The following is a 19,574-nucleotide window of genomic DNA, read 5'->3' as shown; positions in this document are numbered from 1 at the left end:
AAAGACAGGAGAGGAAGGACCCAGGCAAGAAGGGCCTGGCCAGGAATGCAGGGGGCGAGGGGCTCAAAAGCAAGCCCCTGGGTGAGCAGGACAGCACAGGAGGGAGAGCTGCGCAGGCCAAGGCACTTCTGGGCAGGCTCCTTCTGCTTAGAGACTACTCAGGGGCCCCAGTGACCCAGGAGCCAATCCAGGGGCAAGACACTTGAGGACTCTGGTCTTGGGAGCATAAGACTGAACCAGAGCCCACCCCAGGGGCTTCCCAGAGGCCAGGCAAGGGAAGTCCATCCTGGGCAGAGGGCTGTTCTGGAATCACATATTCCTGTCCTGGCACCGCGGCAGTCTCACTGTACTACCCGATGCTCTCTCATGATGTGTTTGGGCCTCGGTTGATTCATCTATCCAAGGAAAGACCCAGAACCTCAAAGGTCAGCTGGTCTCACCTCCCACCCAGCCAGGGTCAGAGTCCTGCCTGTGGCACCTCTGACAGACGGGCACTCGCCATCACATGAGGCAGGCCATTCCCCATCAGATGGACCGAAACTACTAGGACCCATCTGATGGGGAGTAGCTCTCACCCTGCCTGGGCCAGGAAGACATAGAGGAAGCCCTAGGCCACAGAGGGAGCCCCGCACAGGGCTGATTCCATGTTTATTTGCACTAGAGGAGGGGTCACCCTCCTACCACTGCCCGGGGCCTGCCACCTGTCACTCCAGCTGAGGTCGCCTGCTGCTGACTTTGGAATGGAAGGCTCTGCCAGCAGAAGCCTGGGCCTCAGCAAGGGGTCAGGAGGTACTGGCTCCTCCCTCAGAGTAATGGCTTCATGTTGCTTTTAATCAAATGGCATAATGGCTATAAAAGGGCTTAAGAAAATGAAAGCATAACTGAAGGGGGTTATGATGAACATCATTGGCATTAGAACAGTATCCATATTAGAGGCCACCTAATGTGGGCCGAGCCACCGAAGGAGGGTGCTGCGGAGGGGAGGGCACACAGAGACCCCGCTCAGTGCCCAGGTTCTCTGGGCAGGTTGGACCACTAGCTGGAGTTGAGGCGTGGCTCTCTGAGGTCCTGATGAGACAGAAGACACAAAATTGCTGCAAGAGGAAGGAGGGACAGCTTCCTGACCTCAGCAGAACCCACCTTCCTGGGGTTTGCCGTTTGCAGAAGGCACCTATCAGACCCCTGGTTCCCTGGTGGTGAGGGCCCTGACGGGCTGGGCTGACAGGGAGCAGTGTGTTCGTTCTGGAAAGCATAGAGAGGCTGTGCTGAACATGGCTGTCTAGTGGGCCCTGCTCACCCCTATGAAGAGGCCTCTGTGAAGCCAGGGGACTCAGGGAGGAAAAAGCACACAGCGGGCCAGAGCTGAAGGGTCTGAGACAGCCTAGGCTGGCAGGTGAGATCTGGAGAGGGAGAGCTTGTGGTCCACAGTGGCCTGGCTAGTTCACAGCTGCACTGTGGTGAAAGCCAAGGCCATCTACCTGCCAGGGAATGCCAGTGTCCCACCCAGCACCCGGCAGGTGACAGGGCCTCAAAATGTGTACCTTCCCAGGCCCCATGTCCTTTGCTTAGGCATCTCAGACAGAAGGCCCAAGCTTCTCCTCCCGCCTGTGAAGGTCAACTCCAGAGCCTTGTGCCCGGTGAGCGCCTCGTGCAGCAGCCCAGGGCCAGGTGGGCCAGGCCCACTCACCTACGATCTCGTTCTCCTCCAGGTTGATGGTCTCCAGCGCCGGCAGGGCGGTGAGCTGCTCAGGGAAGTCCTGGAACTGGTTCCGGGACAGGTCAATGGCCTTGAGGTGCTGCAGGGCACTGACCTCGCTGGGGAGGCGGTGTAGGAAGTTCCCCTCCAGGCGGAGCTCTGCCATGTGCAGGGAAGGAGAGACAACAGGATGAGGAGGGGGACACCCCGAGACCACAGTGACTGCCCGCTGTGGCTCTCACCCTGCCTGGGCCAGGAAGACATAGAGGAAGCCCTAGGCCACAGAGGGAGCCCCGCACAGGGCTGATTCCATGTTTATTTGCGCTAGACGAGGGATCACCCTCCTACCACTGCCTGGGGCCTGCCACCTGTCACTCCAGCTGAGGTCGCCTGCTGCTGGCTTTGGAATGGAAGGCTCTCCCAGCAGAAGCCTGGGCCTCAGCGAGGGGTCAAGAGATACTGGCTTCTCCCTCAGACAAAGCTTCAACTCCAGGCCCTGATGGGGCAGGTCAGGATGGGCAGCCTCTCCCCCTCGGGGCTCCCCATACTCCATTTAGGGGACACCACTCTCCATGGCCCTCCCTGCTCAAGGGGCCACCAGGGGCAGCCACATTCTTTCAGTGTCATGTGCCCCTTCTCCCCTGGCCAACCACAGCTGACCCAACATGGGTGAGTTCCTGCTCTGAGAGCAGCCGCTCTGAAAGTTGGCTAGAGACCTGTGCAGGGACCTGCGTCGGAAGGCAGCTGGGTGTGGGGAGTCCCTCTGCTGGGAACCCCACAACGCAACTGCTCTGAGCTCCCCACAGCCCCTCCCAGGTATCTCAGAAGCTGCTGGCCCAGGCTCTCTCACGCTATAGGGCCAGACCCCACACACAGCTCTGCAGGGCCACCAGGATAACCACCAGAGGGAGGGGAGGAGAATCTCTCCTTGCTTGATTTTGTTATCCCCAGTTTTTTGACATGTTCAGAATTTTTTTTTTTTTTTTGTTGAGACGGAGTCTCGCTCTGTCGCCCAGGCTGGAGTGCAGTGGCCGGATCTCAGCTCACTGCAAGCTCCGCCTCCCGGGTTTACGCCATTCTCCTGCCTCAGCCTCCCGAGTAGCTGGGACTACAGGCGCCCGCCACCTCGCCTGGCTAGTTTTTTGTATTTTTAGTAGAGATGGGGTTTCACCGTGTTAGCCAGGATGGTCTCGATCTCCTGACTTCGTGATCTGCCCGTCTCGGCCTCCCAAAGTGCTGGGATTACAGGCTTGAGCCACCGCGCCCGGCCTCAGATTTTTTTTTTTTTTTTTTTTTGAGACGGAGTCTCGCTCTGTCGCCCGGGCTGGAGTGCAGTGGCCGGATCTCAGCTCACTGCAAGCTCCGCCTCCTGGGTTTACGCCATTCTCCTGCCTCAGCCTCCCGAGTAGCTGGGACTACAGGCGCCCGCCACCTCGCCTGGCTAGTTTTTTGTATTTTTAGTAGAGATGGGGTTTCACCGTGTTAGCCAGGATGGTCTCGATCTCCTGACTTCGTGATCTGCCCGTCTCGGCCTCCCAAAGTGCTGGGATTACAGGCTTGAGCCACCGCGCCCGGCCTCAGATTTTTTTTTTTTTTTTTTTTGAGACGGAGTCTCGCTCTGTCGCCCGGGCTGGAGTGCAGTGGCCGGATCTCAGCTCACTGCAAGCTCCGCCTCCTGGGTTTACGCCATTCTCCTGCCTCAGCCTCCCGAGCAGCTGGGACTACAGGCGCCCGCCACCTCCCCTGGCTAGTTTTTTGTATTTTTTTAGTAGAGACGGGGTTTCACCGTGTTAGCCAGGATGGTCTCGATCTCCTGACCTCGTGATCCGCCCGTCTCGGCCTCCCAAAGTGCTGGGATTACAGGCTTGAGCCACCACGCCCGGCCCTCAGATTTTTTTAAATGGCCTTTTATCAAACCAATTCAGGCATGAGTCTAATTATAACCCCACAGTGGCTGAGAAAAATAAGAAGCATCTACCCCTGGAGACATTTCCAAGAGCTGCTGGGAGCTGGCCCCTGTGTGCAGTGTTGGGGGTCACGGTTGATGCGGCCGTGGAAGCTGATGTGGGGGCTGTGATGGTTAATTTTCTGTGTCAACTTGACTAGGCTAAGGGATGCCCAGATAGCTGACATGATTTCTGGATGTGTCTGTGAGGTTTTTCTGGAGGAGATCAGCATTTAAATGGGTGGATTGAGTAAAGATCTCAGGCAGGCGCGGTGGCTCATGACTGTAATCCCAGCAGTTTGGGAGGCTGAGGCAGACGGATCGTTTGAAGTCAGGAGTTTGAGACCAGCCTGGCCAACATGGTGAAACCCTGTCTCTACTAAAACTACAAAAATTAGCCAGGCAGGGTGGCATGTGCCTGTAATCCCAGCTTCTTGAGAGGCTGAGGCATGAGAATCCAAGGCATAAGAATCCCAGGAGGCAGAGGTTGCAGTAGCTGAGATCGCACCACTGCACTCCAGCCTGGGCTACAAAACGAGACTCTGTCTTAAAAAAAAAAAAAAAAAAGTCATAATGATAGCTGACACCTATTACTACACTAATAGAGCACTACTACATTTGAGGCACTTGCTCTAGGGATTTACATGTAATCATCATTGTGATTTTTCTATAACCCATTACCATCAATTTACAAAGAGGTGAAATAACTTGCCCAAGATCACAGAAACCCGAACTTCTCCTATGTGACTTTCCTCTCCCAACCCCCAAATCAGGATTTGAACCCCAGTCAGCCGCGTCCAGAGCCTGACTCCTCATCTCATCAATCACTGTCCTGTCTCATGGGCTCTGCATCTGTCCCTTCCCCCAAGAGAAGCAGGCCACCGTGGCACCTCACTTCATCCAGTTTTGCACCCCTAATCCCTTCAATACCTGTTCTCAGAATACATAACCAGCAAATCCTTACTTATTCAGTGGCCAGAGAATGACAAGAGGGGAACCAGGAAGGACCTGGTTATGTTCTAACTCATCCTCTTTCCAGGTGACCTCACGAGAAGGTCTTTCCTGCCCATCTATCACAGGCTGTGATGACGAGCTGAGAGGGATGTAAAAGGCAGGATGAACCACACAAGTCACATACTTACTAAGCACCTACTATATGCTTAGCCTTGTAACTGAATGTAAAAAGGGTGATCTTTGTTTTTTGGAGGTTTTTTTTGAGATGGAGTTTTGTTCTTTCGCCCAGGCTGAAGTGAAGTGGTACAGTCTTGGCTCACTGCAACCTCTGCTCCCTGGATTCAAGCAATTCTCCTGCCTCAGCCTCCCAAGTAGCTGGGATTATAGGCACCTGCCACCACACCCGGCTAATATTTGTATTTTTAGTAGAGACAGGGTTTTGCCATGTTGGCCAGGCTGGTCTCGAACTCCTGACCACAGGTGATACACCCGCCTCGACCTTCCAAAGTGCTAGGATTACAGGCATGAGCCACCGTGCCCGGCCAGAAAAGGGTAATCTTTGAAAATTAAATACACTCAACAAGGCCAGGCACAGTGGCTCACGCCTGTAATCACAGCATTTTGGGAGGCCAAGGTGGGTGGATCACTTGGGGCCAGGAGTTCAAGACCAGCCTGCACAACATGGCGAAACTGTCTCTACTAAAAATACAAAAATCAGCCAGGTGTGGTGGTACACAGCTGTAATCCTAGCTACTCAGGAGCTGCAGCAGGAGAATTGCTTGAACCCGGGAGGTGGAGGTTGCAGTGAGCCAAGATCGCACCACTGCATTCCAGTCTGGGCAACAGAGTGAGAGCGAGAATCTGTTAGAGATACAAGACACGTGACACTTGGTTCCTGGATTATGGAACCTTTGCAGAAACAAAACTGAAAGCCAACATGAAAGCAGGACTCAAAAGGGAAAATAAGAGAGGGTCAGTGCAGCTGTGACACACGGATTGCAGGAAGCCAATCAGAGCCAATGATGCCAAAACAGCCTCCACTTACTCAACAAATATTACTCAGCACCTACCACAGGGCAGGCTCTGCTAGACAGCGGGAAATCATGGCTAATGAGACGGACTAGATCCCAACCTTAACAAGCTTACAGATGAGTGCAGGGAGAAATAGTAAACAAGAAAAGAAGGTTATTTCAGATTGCTGGAAAGGCATTTGAGGTCAGAGTAAAAAAAAAAACCAGTTCTGCAAAAAGCCCACGGAAGAACTATCTTCTTCTTCTTGTTGTTTTATTGCAATGGTTAGAACTTTGAGGATGAGAGTGGACATCCTTGCCTTGTTCCCAGCTTGCAGGAAAGCCTTTCATCATTAAGTCTGATGTTAGCTGTAGGATTTTTGAAGATGCTCTTTACCAAGTTGAGGTAGTTTCCCTGCATTCCTAGTGTACTGAGAGTTGAAGTTTGTCAAAGGCTTGTTCTTTGTCAAATGATATGATTGTGTGATTCTTCTTCTTAAACATTTTTTTTTTCTTTTTGAGATGGAGTCTGGCTCTGTCCCCCAGATTGGAGTGCAGTGGCGTGATCTCGGCTCACTGCAACTTCCGCCTTCCAAGTTCAAGCGATTCTCCTGTCTCAGCCTCCCGAGTAGCTGGATTATAGGTGCATGCCGCCATTACACCCAGCTAATTTTTTGTATTTTAGTAGAGATGGGATTTCCCCATGTTGCCCAGGCTGGGCTTGAACTCCTGAGCTCAGGCAATCCACCGACCTCAGCCTCCCAAAGTGCTAGGATTACAGGCGTGAGCCACCTCACCCAGCCTAGCCTTTTCATATAATAGATTACACTGATTGATTTCTAAAGTTGGACCCAGCCTTGCACACCTGGAATAATTAATAAATCCCACTTACACATGTCATATATTCTTTTTATACACTGCTGAATTTGACTGGTAATATTTTGCTGAGAATCTTTCCATCTATGTTCATGGGAAATACTGGTCTGTATTTTCTTTTACTTTCACATTTTTGGTACTGTCTTTGTCTGCATTTGATATCAGAGTAATCTCAGCTTCCTAGCATGGATTGGGAAGTATGCCCTTCTCTTCTATTTTCTGGAAAGGCTGTGTAAAATTGATGTGAATTCTCATTTTAAAAGTTTGATAGAATTCCCCAATGCAATCATCTGGGGTTGGAGATTTCTTCTTTGAGATCTTTTTATTTATGAATTCCACTTATTTGATAGTCATAGGTCTATTCAGGTTGTCTATTTCATCTTGGCTGAGTTTTCGTGGTTTGTGGTTTTCAATAACATGGTCCATTTCTTCTAAGTTGCCAGATTTATAAGAATAAAGTTGTTTATAATAAACCTGGTAGGTTCTGAGTGGGAACAAAACCATGGAGCTGCTTCTAGGCCCCCTCCCCAAGGGAGGGCAAAGAGAGCAGATTCCTGGGAATGGATGTCAGTCACCCTCTTGCCCAAACCCTAGGGCTTTATGAATGTCAGCGTATGTGCCAAATTCCACCCAAATTGTTAGAGTAAATCTCCAGGTAGCCAAATCTGAGCTCCATGGGAAGGAAGCATTCCAGAAAAAGGCCTTGAATTGGACAGAATGGGGCATGCATCCTGATGTGGGGGGTGGGGCTGGCAAAACAGCAAGTTCTCCCCAGCCATACAGCTTCACTTCTCAGAAGCCATGGCCCAGCAGGGTCTCTGAGTTGCTTCTGTTCCCACCGTGGTGTCCACTGCTCTACCCAAGCTGCCTGTATCACGAGCTCTAAAAATCCTTTGTGTAGTAAGGTGGGGTATATATACACAATCAGTTAAAAACAGTCTCTCAGCATTAGCTGAGAAGCAGGTGACCACACTACCTGCTTCCATGGTAAAGAGCCTGACCGGGGACCCGGGGACCCTGAACTGTGGTCTCGCCCTGCATCTTCCTGGAGGCAGGTCAGAAAAGCCACTTCTCCCTTCTGAGCCTCAGGGTCCCCATCGGTGAAGACATGGACTTGGGGATCTCTCCAGTTCTTTTCTCACTGAAATTCCTTGTGGAGAGACAGATTCCTAGGACTGGACCATTGTCCTGACTACTTGACCAGAGACCTCTCTTGTCGACAACTAAGGCCCCCAGTGTCTTCACCATCACCGTATCAGAAGCATCATTCATCAAGAATCTTGCATGCACCAAACCCTACATGGGGCGCCTTATATGCATTATCTCCAACCTCACAAAATCACTATGGAGTAGATGTTTCCCCATTTCTCAGATAGGGAAACTGAGGCCCACAAAGGCCAACTAGGGCCAGCAAGGCTGCTGATGCCTTAGCTTTCTTTTTCTCTTATATGGCCCCAAACCGGCGGGCACTTAAGGTTTTCTCTATTTTTTCCAGTTCAGAGGAAGAACAAAAGCGTGGCCAAAGCCCCAGCCACGGGATCAGCCAGTGTTTTGGGCTTCCAGCCTAACACAGCCACAGCCACATCTGGCTTCGCTTCTCCCCTCTGGAGTCACAGCACCCAGGCCATCTGCCCAAGGTCTCACTGCCCCCTCTTCTGGACAGAGAGGGCTGAGATCTTCTGGTCCCAGAAGATTGCATTAGGGGTTCCAAAGATTCTTCCTGCACTCAGGCCAGGGTTCAGAGTGGAACAACCAGGGCTCCCAGGACGGGCCGGGGCTCTGGAAAAAGACCCCACTCCATTCCACTCCCAAGGTTCTACCCAGCCTGAGAGCAGCCCCCATCATGACATTTCCTTATTGATTACACCTACTGAACTGTGGTTTCCGGTGTCTGTTAAATGGACCTCTTCTTCCCCAAGTTCCTCTTATTACTTCCTGTACCATCCTTATCTTGGACAATTGCCAAGGCTGACTCAGAGGCCTTAGATTAACCCCAGCCGAGAAAGAAGCTTGCCGATTCCATTAAGGGACAGACAAAGCTGGCCTGCAGTAATTATACAACCCATGCTCAAAGGAATGTGCCAGCTCCAAAAATATCTGCTCACCAGAGCTCAATCAGCACCTCAGCTCTGAACCTGCGTCAATGAGCAATCACAGTCCCTGACTGCACGGACTCCCCCACAGGGCAGAGTCAGATGGTCAGGTAGGCAGTGTCCTTCCAACAGCCCATGCTCAGTGCTGAGGAGACTTCACACAGAGACAGCTGCTGCCCACAGGGGTCAGAGGGCATTTCCAGATGCCACACTCACTCCTCAGGGGTGAACAAGGGGAAGGGGAAAAAAAGCACTTTTAACTAGGTCTGGAACAGACTAAAATGAAGTACTAAACATTTGGCCTCCGTGAAAAGACTAAGGCAGGCCAGGTGCGGTGGCTCACGCCTGTAATCCCAACACTTTGGGAGGCTGAGACAGGCAGATCACTTGAGTCTAGGAGTTCAAGACTAGTCTGGGCAACATGGCAAGACCCTGTCTCCACAAATAATACAAAAAATTAGCTGGGTGTGATGGTGTGCCATAGTCCCAGCTAGTCAGGAGGCTAATGTGAGATCACTTGAGCCCAGGAGGCAGAGGCTGTAGTGAGCTGAGATTGCACCACTGCACTCCAGCCTGGGTGACAGAGGGAGACCTGTTCCAAAAAAAAAAAAAAAAGACTAAGGTAGCTCTTTTTTCTTGCTGTGTGACCTTGGGCAAGTTACTTGTTACTTATGCTCTGTTTGCTTACAATAGTACCTACCCGTGGTATATTATAAATGCTACTATTATGAAGTATATTTATATTTATATAGGCATGGAATATCTCTAGTACTGGTAATGGTGGTTGTCTCTAGACATGGACTTAGATGTCTGGGGACAGGAGTAGAAGAGCAGCTTTATTTTTCCTTACTATCCTTTCAGTCTTCAAAATATCACATTGTGTGCATCTACTGCCTAATCAAAAATAAGTAAGTAAATAGGATATGCTTTTCAAATGAAGCCTTAGAGCTCTGGAGGTGTGGCAGAGAGATAAACAGCAACTAGAGAGGTGCTCGGGAGTGGGTAAGAAGGGCAGAGGCAGGTATGAAAACATCTGAATCGCAGAGCTGGGAGCAAAGGAGAGCTGCATGTAGAGCCTGGAAGAGGGAAGTGAAGGGAAACTGCAAAGTCTTCTGCTTTACAGGGTTGCAAGAAGTGTTAGCTTGGGCTCTGGAGGACAGAGGTACCAGAGGCCCAGAGCCACACTGTCCTGGTGTTCCAGGTGTGCCCTCCTCCGCTGACACACTGTACAGAGTTCTGGGCTGGGGGTGTAAGGGGGCTGTTGAGGTCTGCTGGTTTCTAGGGGTGGTTAAGATACAGGATGGAAGAGATGCTCTCCTGCTGGTGCAGCAGTAATACATCTCCAGGCTGCCCCAACTCCCCTTCACAGGGAATTTAACTTATTTTTTCTAGCTCTGTAGGTTAGTTGGTCTCTGCTGCGTGGTTCTTCCGCTATATGTAGCGGAGCCTTAAAATGCCCTCTGACCTCAGTGATCCCGTCTCTGGGATTCTACTAAGGATGCCGAAGCCCATGACACTTGGGTTCCTTAACACTGCTAGGAAGGGCTGACCCACTGCCCAGAAGCAGCCATGCAGGGGTCACAAACAGTTTGGCCTTTGCTTCACTGAGGTCATCCAGGTAGCTCCAGGGGTGGGGCACCCTTGAGGACTGATGGCAAAAACTGAGCAGAAGGCCACACCTTGTCACTGCCTTGATATCAGGTAGGGACTCTTGATCATCTGCAATTGGGGTCTGCCCCTTGCGCGTAACTCAGGGGAGATAGACTTTCCCAGACCCCACTATTCCAGTGCTGGGCTGCACTGAAGGCACCCGAAAATGTGCTTCTGGCCGGGTGCTGTGGCTCAGGCCTATTATCCCAACACTTTGAGAGGACAAGATGGGTGGATCATCTGAGGCCAGGAGTTTGAGACCAGCGTGGCCAGCATGGTTAAACCCTGTCTCTACTAAAAATACAAAAATTAGCCAGGCATGGTGGCAGGTGCCTGTAATCCCAGCTACTTGGGAGGCTGAGGCAGGAGAATCAGTTGAACCCGGGAGGTGGAGGTGGCAGTGAGCAGAGATAGTGCCACTGCACTCCAGCCTGGGCGACAGAGCGAGACTCCCTCTTAAAAAAAAAAAAAGAAAAGAAAAGAAAGAAAACGAAAAAGAAAATGTGTTTCTGACAGAGTAGATCTGCCTGAGCCCAGGCTACAACCAAAACCTCAGCATCCCACCAAACTCACAGACCTTCCATGTCTGCCCGGCTCTCCCAGCACATTTCTGGGCCCCCCTTTTCTTTTCTCTTTTGTCCACTAAGTAACATCAGCTATTTAAAAGAGTAAACCCAGAGGGTTGAAGTGAAGTAGGAAGTTGGGGAGGAACAGCGTACTGTGACCCCACCACCCTAACAGCCTTTCTGAGGACGGTTCCCTTGCTCCCCAGGTTTGGAAATGTAATGTGCCCAAAGAACACCCGCCTTCTCCTCCCTCCCCAAAACACCAGAAAATAAGTCCTGTGGGGCCCTGACATACACTGTTCACTGGCACACTCCCTTCCCACCCCCAAATACCACCTAAGACTCCTGACCACGCGTGGACAGCAGCAGCTTTGATGGTATGGCCTGAGGAACAGAGGGGCCCGCCCCATCCTCGCCACCCTGGCCTGTCAGCATGGACTCAGTTGCTTTAAACTAGCTTCTCCATGCCCTCTGCCCACACCCACCCCAGGCACCAGGCATGTAGGGCCTTTGGAGCAGGAAGACCACTCCCCAAGGTGTGCAGAGAGTAGCCGAGGCTGAGGCGTGGCCCCCCTGGCACCAAGGCGGTTGCCAGAGGTAAAGATAAAGCCTGGCGCCTCACTCCCGCCTGTCCTAATTGCTGAGATAATGAGGAAAATTGCCCCATTTTATCTGGCAGGCACCAGGAGCTGCTGCCTGGAGAGCCCTGTGGCGAGGGTAAGGGGCGGCCCAGTGAGCAGCCAAGAGCCCTCTGCAGACAGGCTCCCCCCAGGTGTCATGCACCCCGTGGGCTTGCCCTGGGCACATCTCTAAGGTCACCCCTGGGAGGGCTTGGCTCTGCGGAGGAAACCACACCTCCTCCTGGAGTTTATGGCTGGCTGGCATCTCCCTGCCAGGGACAGTGTAAGGAATACACACTTGGGGAAACAGAAAGAGGCAAGAAGGCTGCTGCTGCTGAAAAATCAGAGAAAATGAGCCGTGAGCCCCAGGGAACAGCTCAACACATTGCTGGATGCTCCCCAACTACTCACAAGCCCTCTGGGGCCCAGTTCCACCAGCCTGTGTTGCCTACAGATGCAGGGTCTTAGGGTCAGCAAGTTTCCATGGAGGTCTCAGGCCGGCTGACTGGAGCAACCCACCTCCCGGTCCTCCCGTACCCACACGCACCTGCTCCCGACCAACCAAAGCCCACCTCCTGCCCTGCAGCAGCCGCAGCAGCCACCTCCTGTTGCCCTGGCCCAAGCCCAAGCTCTTGAGGTGAGGGAACTCATTGTTTTGGAGGGCAGAAAGAGCTTGCAACCTCCCTTATGACTCAGCTTTGAGGCCCTGCCTGTTCCGTGCCTTCCTGGCTTGGCCTCACACTGCTTCTCCCTGCTAGGATGCTTCTCTCGGCCTTTTCCATAGGGCCTATCCTCTCCCAACCTCCCAGAACTCTTTCCAAATGTTCCCGCCCAGGCAGATGACTCCTTCCGGCCAGTACCTAACAACACACCATCCCTCTGCTCTGTAACACTCAGTCTTGTACCATTTTTCTAGTTATTTCCCAAACACACCTTTCACTGTACCAAAAGATGCTATAGAAACTCCTTCTTATTTACCTGGTAAAGCCCTTCTCATCTGTCAAATCCACGCTTTAAGCCATTTCCTCTGGAGGTTTTCTGATTCCCTGCTCACTGAAGGCAGAACTGACTTCCACCGCCTGGACACCCACAGACCGTGGGCAAACGTCTGCTGCACCGCCCCTCACATTATGTATGACATGGTGTCTGCTCATAAACCTGCTTACCCTACAAGATAAGGAGCTCCTCCGGGGCCACATCCCGCTCTGTTTTCTTATCCTTCCCAAATGACACAGGTGCTATCAGGACTAAATGACATGATGCAGGGAGAATGCTCAGCATGGAGCCGGGAGAACTGAGCACCCTGTGAATTTGGGCTCTGCTGTTATCACTCACCCATGCATCCCCACAGCCACACCAAACCCAATGCCTGTGGGAATCCGCTGGATTGAGCTGACGGGCAGGAGTGTGAGAGACTGAATATACAAACAGACAATGACCAGGCCAAATATAAAAACAGAACTCCACTCACAACCCACAGTAGCCTGCCCAGGAAACCAACCCACGATCCACAGTAACCAGCCAGGATGCCAGCCTGCCATACGTCAGATTTGTGAGAAGTCAGACTGCTATCTCTAGCAATCATCCAGGAGGCCAAACAATAATCCCTGTAACAACTGGTCCCAAGTGGCCGGGACTCAATTAATAACTAACAGCTTCCCAATTTTTGTCCCCACTTCCAATTAACCAACAAGAGAAAGCCAATATGCTCCCCTCGTCAATCGCAGAGGATGCTCCGCCTCTAGTTAGAACTCCCCCATGCCAACAATCAGAGAGTACCTGAAGTCTTCCCTTTTTTCCACTCTACCACTCTGCTGCCTGCCTTTGAGTCTCTGCCAACACACAAGTGATGGTGGCTGACTCCTTCGCTGTAGCAAGCTCTGAATACATAGCCTTTGCTTTTCTCATTTGGCTGGGCTTCGTTTATTGCCATAGCTGTGTCTCCTACACCTCTGGCCTGGCAGTCCCGGGACACACTCACTAAAAAGAGCTAAGCTAGAGGAAGAGGGGAAACAGGGATACAGGAGCAGAAGGGACAGAAGAGCCACAGCAGGACATGGGGACACTCTCTGCAGGGCCCACCTGCTATCAGACCAATTCCATGTGTGCCCTTGGCTTTCTCACGTCTTGTTTTTTCCTTCCATAAAATGGATGAAGGATATCAAGGGGATGGAATCACTTAGAGATGACTCACCCCTGCCAGGGCCTTGGGCCTTGCAGAAGAGTCCCCAGAGCAGCCCCGGGAAACATTGTGACAGGCAGGGAGGAAGCAGCTTGTTCCCTCCCCAGCACCAAGGCAGCCCACCTCTGTCAGGCACCCAGAGGAGGACACAGCAGGCCTGCTGAGCTCAGTCAGGCCTGTTTAAGCCTCCTCTTCACACATAAAAGAAGAGGGCTTTTCTATTTGAAAGAGAAACCACAACAAAGGCTCAGGCCCAGAGCCATCTCTCAAGGTAGGGTGAGAGCCCAACAGGGTGCTCAGCTCCCACCCCCGCTGCTGCTACCACATCCCTCAATCCGCTGCCTCTGTGAATTCGATTAGCAGGCACTTTGTGATTCGAGGCAGCAGGAGGGAGTCAGGAGCCACTGGCAGCAGGGAAGGAGTTCAAACAGCATTTTCAACAGACTTCTGACCAGAAGGTGCTATGTAAATATATTTCCGCATCCCACAGATGCATGGGCTCAGTGGCATTTCTCTGGTACATTTCCCCGTGCCCTCTGGAGAGGGCCTACTTACTCATCCCACAAGGCACTCCCCAAATGTCAAGCACTTTCAAAGCTCTTGCGTCCATACCCAGGCTCTGCCCATGCCACTCTCTAAGAATTCATTCCTCTTCCCAGCAGTCCCTTCCAGCATTTTGTCCATACCCATATCACAGCACCGGGTGGTGAGGACAATGTGTCCTGCAACCCTAGTCTCCGCAGGGAGAGACTCTGGTGGAGACCTAGGCCTCCAGACCCGGGTCTGGGAGACAAAGGTGTTCGAGGGAAGGTCTAAGGAAGGAAAAGTACAAATGAACCCTCCTCTTACCCAAAGGGCCTGATTGTGCCCTTCCCCAAGGCCCCAGACAGCCCCACCCTCCATTTTCAATCATTCTATCCTCGGGAAAGCAAACATCCAATCCCAATTGGCTAGGTACAGCACTAGAGGACCCTGGGACTGACACAGGTGGCCTGGAAAGGCAGCCATGGCCTGGAAAGTTCCAAACCTGGAAATCCAGCCCTAGGGGCCTCTCCGTGTGCTCCAAGTCATAGGGATTTTAGCTTTTCAGACACAAATGCAACAAACTCTGTGAGCTTCACTCAGAAACAGCTATATAGACGAATCCCTCCTCCTTGTTCACCTTTGCATGGTGGCCTTTCCAGGTCCTGCCTGTAGCTCCCTCCTGAGCCACTGTCCCTGCACTGTATTTGCCACTTCACGCACCCTCTCCCTCCTGGCCTGCCCAATGCCCACACCTCCTCTAGGCAGCTTGCCCAGCCTAAAGTCAGCCCTATGAGATAGGCTTGCTCGGGTCCCTCATGCGTCATCAGCATTTCACATATTTCTTTCTCTAAACAGGATCTTAGACCCTTTTCATATCCCTATCATGTAGAGCATTCCCAGATCCTGGATGATATTTCCTTTCATGGGGAGACCACATTTTGTGGATCCATTTCCCAGTTGATGGACATTTGGGTTGTTTCTACTTTCTAACTTTCAGGCTGTTAAGAATAATGCTGCCATGAACATTCATGTGTAATGTGTTTTTGCATGGATGTATGGTTTTGTTTTTGTTTTTGTTTTTTTGTTTGTTTGTTTGTTTTTGAGACAGAGTCTTGCTCTGTCACCCAGACTGGAGTGCAATGGCACGATCTCGGCTCACTGCATCCTCTACCTTCCGGGTTCACGCGGTTCTCCTCAGCCTCCTAAGTAGTTGGGATTACAGGAATGCGCCACCACACCCGGCTAATTTTTGTATTTTTAGTAGAGACAGGGTTTCGCCATCTCGAACTCCTGACCTCAGGGGCTCCACCTGCCTCAGCCTCCCAAAGTGCTGGGATTACAGGCGTGAGCCACCGTGCCTGGCAATGTGGACGTATGTCTTTACATATCTTGGGTATATACCAAGGAATGGAGTGACTGGGTCATATGGTAACTCTGTGCTCTGTGTTTAACCATTTGAGGAACTGCCTGACCGTTCTGCATGGCGGCTTCCCAGCTGCTGCTTGTACGAGGCTTGCCTTCAGTGTGACAGGACTAGGAAGAAGATCAAACCATAAAGTCTGTGTGAATTGCCTGTTTTGAAAGAAGTAGACTATTGTGAAGCACTCTTTAGACTGCATCTGCGCTGTTGAGTCTTTGATGATTCCAAAGGGACTTGTGGATTCTGCACGATTTCGAGGGCACTGCTAAGAATGCCAGTCATCTTTGTGCCGGCAGACATGATTCTGGCTAGCAGACTGTGGCAACAGAGACGGCGCTGGTACAAATCCTTAAGTTCAGGGTGCAAGGGAGGGACAGGTATGAGTCAATGCCTGTGAGGAAGGCTGCTGGAAGACAGAGGCTCTGAAGCCTGGTCCAGGGGAGTCAGGTGGGAGGGCAAGGAGGCTGGAAGGGGGCATGGAGTTAGTGTCCATGTGAGTCTGGAATGAAGCAGGATCTGCGCCCCTAGGCTTCCTGTGCCCTCTGCAATTCTCCCACTCCACCCTTTCACAAACGTGCAACAGGCGCCCACGCCACAGCTCTGCCACATGGGTCACTGAGCAGCAGTGACCTCTCATAGAAGGATGGAGGGACTGCTCTCTGGAGAAGAGGGTAGGCACTGCAGCAGTCAAGGCACACTGCTTGTCCAGCCAGAGGAACTATTTCTAGAGCATCTATGAGGCCCACCTGCTGGATTCCTGCCACTTCGATGCCAAGCACCTACATCCACGTGCTCTGCATATGCCCAGCAGAGAAAATGGCAACATCGGCCAGGCGTGGTGGCTCACGCCTATAATCCCAGCACTTTGGGAGACCGAGGCGGGTAGATCACCTGAGGTCAGGAGTTTGAGACCAGCTTGGCCAACATGGTGAAACCCCACCTCTACTAAAAATACTAAAATTAGCCGGATGTGGTGGCACACACCTGTAATCCCAGCTACTTGGGAGGCTGAGGCAGGAGAATTGCTTGAACCTGGTAGGTGGAGGCCGCGGTGAGCCAAGATCGCACCACCGCACTCCAGCCTGAGCAACAGAGCAAGACTCTGTCTCAAAAAAAAAAAAAAAGGAAGAAAGAAAATGCCAACATCCCTGGCATCTCTCACTCCTGAACTGAGACAGCAACACAGGAGAACAACACCAGATTGGAAGGTGAGAAGGGGGCTCATTCAAGACTACTGGGAAATAATGACTCCCAGGGCCACAGGACCCAAACATCCCGCTGGTCTGTTCAGAACACGAGAATCACTCCAAGAACCACACCCTTGACCCTTGGTCAATGTGCTTCACAGCCAGCTAGAGGCAGAAGTGACCTAGAGAGTTCCAAGCTGCAGAGAGAACACAGGTCCATTTTCAAAGTCTACCCATGGGATTGACTTCATGGTGTCACTGACCAGGGACCAGCTCTGGTGGCACTCCCCAGACAGGGTCAGAGCCTGAAGGATGAGGACTGGCCATGCCCTTCCGGCTAGAGCTGACCAGGGCCTACCTCGGAGCTGATTGAACGTGGTCATGAACTTGCTGGTGAGGGACTTGAGCTCGTTGTTAGCCAGGGTGATGAGGTGGATCTGGCCGGAGACATTCCGCAGGACCTTGTAGATGCCAATGGGAAAGGAGACCAGCTTGCACTCGGCCAGGTCTGCAGCCAAAGGACAAAGACAAACCAGAGTTATCAGCCACAGCTGCCTGAGAACTTGTCCCAGACTCACATGGACCCCACCTCCATGCCCCCTTCCAGCCTCCTTGCCCTCCCACCTGTCTCCCCAGGACCAGGCTTCAGAGCCTGCCCTCTGTCTTCCAGCAGCCTTCCTCACAGGCATTAACTCACACCTATCCCTCCCTTGCACCCTGAACTTAAGGATTTGTACCAGCGCCGTCTCTGTTGCCACAGTCTGCTAGCCAGAATCGTGTCTGCTGGCACAAAGATGACTGGCATTCATAGCAGTGCCCTCAAGACCCTGCAAAATCCACAAGTCCCTTTAGAATCAACAAAGACTCAACAGCACAGATGCAGTCTAAAGAGTGCTTTACAATAGTCTATTTCTTTGAAAACAGGCAATTCACACAGACTTTATGGTTTGATCTTCTTCCTAGTCCTGTCACACTGAAGGCAAGCCTCGTACAAGCAGCAGCTGGGAAGCCGCTGCACGGAACAGTCAGGCAGTTCCTCAAATGGTTAAACACAGAGCACAGAGTTACCATATGACCCAGTCACTCCACTCCTAGGTATATACCTGAGAGACAAAAACATACGTCCATGCAAAAACACATTACACGTGGATGTTCTTGGCAGCATTATTCACAACCGCCTGAAAGCTGGAAAGTGGAAAAACCCAAATGTCGACCAACTGGGGAATGGATCAGCAAAATGTGGTCTCTCCATGAAACGCAATATCATCCAGCAATAAAAAGAAATGAAGTGGCCAGGCGGGGTGGCTCACACCTGTAATCCCAGCACTTTGGGAGGCCAAGGTGGGTGGGTGGCTTGAGGCCAGGAGTTCGAGAGCAGCCTGGCCAACATGGCGAAATCCTGTCTCTACTAAAAATAAAAAAATTAGCCAGGCATGGTGGTACACGCCTGTAATCCCAGCTACTCACGAGGCTGAGACATGAGAATCACTTCAGCCTGGGAGGTGGAAGTTGCGGTGAGCCCAGATCACACCACTACACCCCAGCCTAGGCAACAGGGCAAGACTCTGTCTCCCCCACAAAAAACATTTTAAAAACAGAAATGAAGTACCAATGTATGTTATAGCAGCTATAGCATGGCTGAACCCTGAAAACATGATGTCAGGCAAAAGAAGCCAGTTACAAAGTCTGGAATATTGTACAGTTTCATTTATATGAAATGTCAAGAACAGGCAAATGCATACAGAGAGAAAGGAGATTAGTGAATGCCAGGGCTGCAAGGGATGGGGGGTGGGGGAATTCTTTGTAGGGGAATAAAAATGTTCTACGATTGGGCTGGGCGCAGTGGCTCATGCCTGTAATCCCAGCACTTTGGGAGGCTGACGTGGTCAGATCACTTGAGGCCAGGAGTTCAAGACCAGCCTGGCCAATACAGAGAAACCCATCTCTACTAAAAATAAACACACACACACACAAAAAAAATTAGCTGGGCATGGTGGCACATGCCTGCAATCCCAACTACTCGGGAGGCTGAGTCATGAGAATCCCTTGAACTTGGAAGGCGGAGGTTGCAGTGAGCCGAGATCACACCACTGCACTTCAACCTGGGCAACAGAGTAAGACTATCACACACACACAAAAAAAGTTTTAAGATTGGATTGTGGTGACAACTGCTCAACTCTGAACATAGTAAAACTACTGAATTGTACACTTTAACTGGATGAATTGTATGGCATGTGAATTATATCTCAATAAAGCTGATATATACACATATATAATTATATATATTATTATATTGATGACAGATATATATACAGCAGCAGACAGACACTAAAAGTATAGGGGTTCAGAAATTAGTCTGTCCAGCTCATCAAGGTGTCACTCAAGTTCCCTGAGCCTCAGTTTCCTTAACTGTAGAATGAAGGTACCATCATCTGCCTAGGAGAGCTGTTGGGAAAAATTAAATGTAGTAAAATAATGACTAACAAAGCACCTAGAAGATATTTAGCAGGAATGCTACAAATATTGTAGCAGTCCTCCCCTTCCACTTTACCTCCTCTTCCCACTCGATCTAAAGCCTCTCTAGGCTTCCAGGCCAGCTTCCATCCCATCTCTCCCAGAAGTCTTTTGGGTCACTCCTGTTGCTGGTGTCCAGTCAGCCCCCAACCTCCCACCCAGCAGCACTCATCGACCCTGACAGCACCACCCCATTTATCTCTCAGAAAACTCTCATCTTTTCCCAAAGAGGCCAGGCTCTCCCAGGCTTGTAAGCCTTTGAAAATTGCTCCAAAATAAACATGTGAAACTCAATATTTCTTTCTTTTTTTTTTTTTTTTGAGACGGAGTCTCGCT

General features: G+C 51.3%; 1 protein-coding gene across 4 annotated transcripts in view; it reads right to left on the bottom strand.

Annotated features, from left to right (window-relative positions):
• Window positions 1-19,574, bottom strand: part of LRRC20 (leucine rich repeat containing 20) — an 87,869-nt gene that overhangs the window by 27,477 nt on the left and 40,818 nt on the right. For all 4 annotated transcript variants that reach the window (XM_010362842.2, XM_030941287.1, XM_010362843.2 and 1 more), the window contains 2 exons: window positions 17,083-17,232; window positions 1,688-1,855 (listed from right to left, as the gene is read on the bottom strand). In XM_010362842.2, the coding sequence (XP_010361144.1) occupies window positions 1,688-1,855; window positions 17,083-17,232 (318 nt within the window). The remainder of the gene's footprint in view (window positions 1-1,687; window positions 1,856-17,082; window positions 17,233-19,574) is intronic.

The sequence above is a fragment of the Rhinopithecus roxellana genome, chromosome 11 (genome assembly GCF_007565055.1).
Source record: "Rhinopithecus roxellana isolate Shanxi Qingling chromosome 11, ASM756505v1, whole genome shotgun sequence".
NCBI classification, from domain to species: Eukaryota; Metazoa; Chordata; class Mammalia; order Primates; family Cercopithecidae; genus Rhinopithecus; species Rhinopithecus roxellana.
The sequence above is the reverse complement of the archived record's forward strand: the minus strand, read 5'-3'. Positions and strand labels throughout refer to the sequence as shown.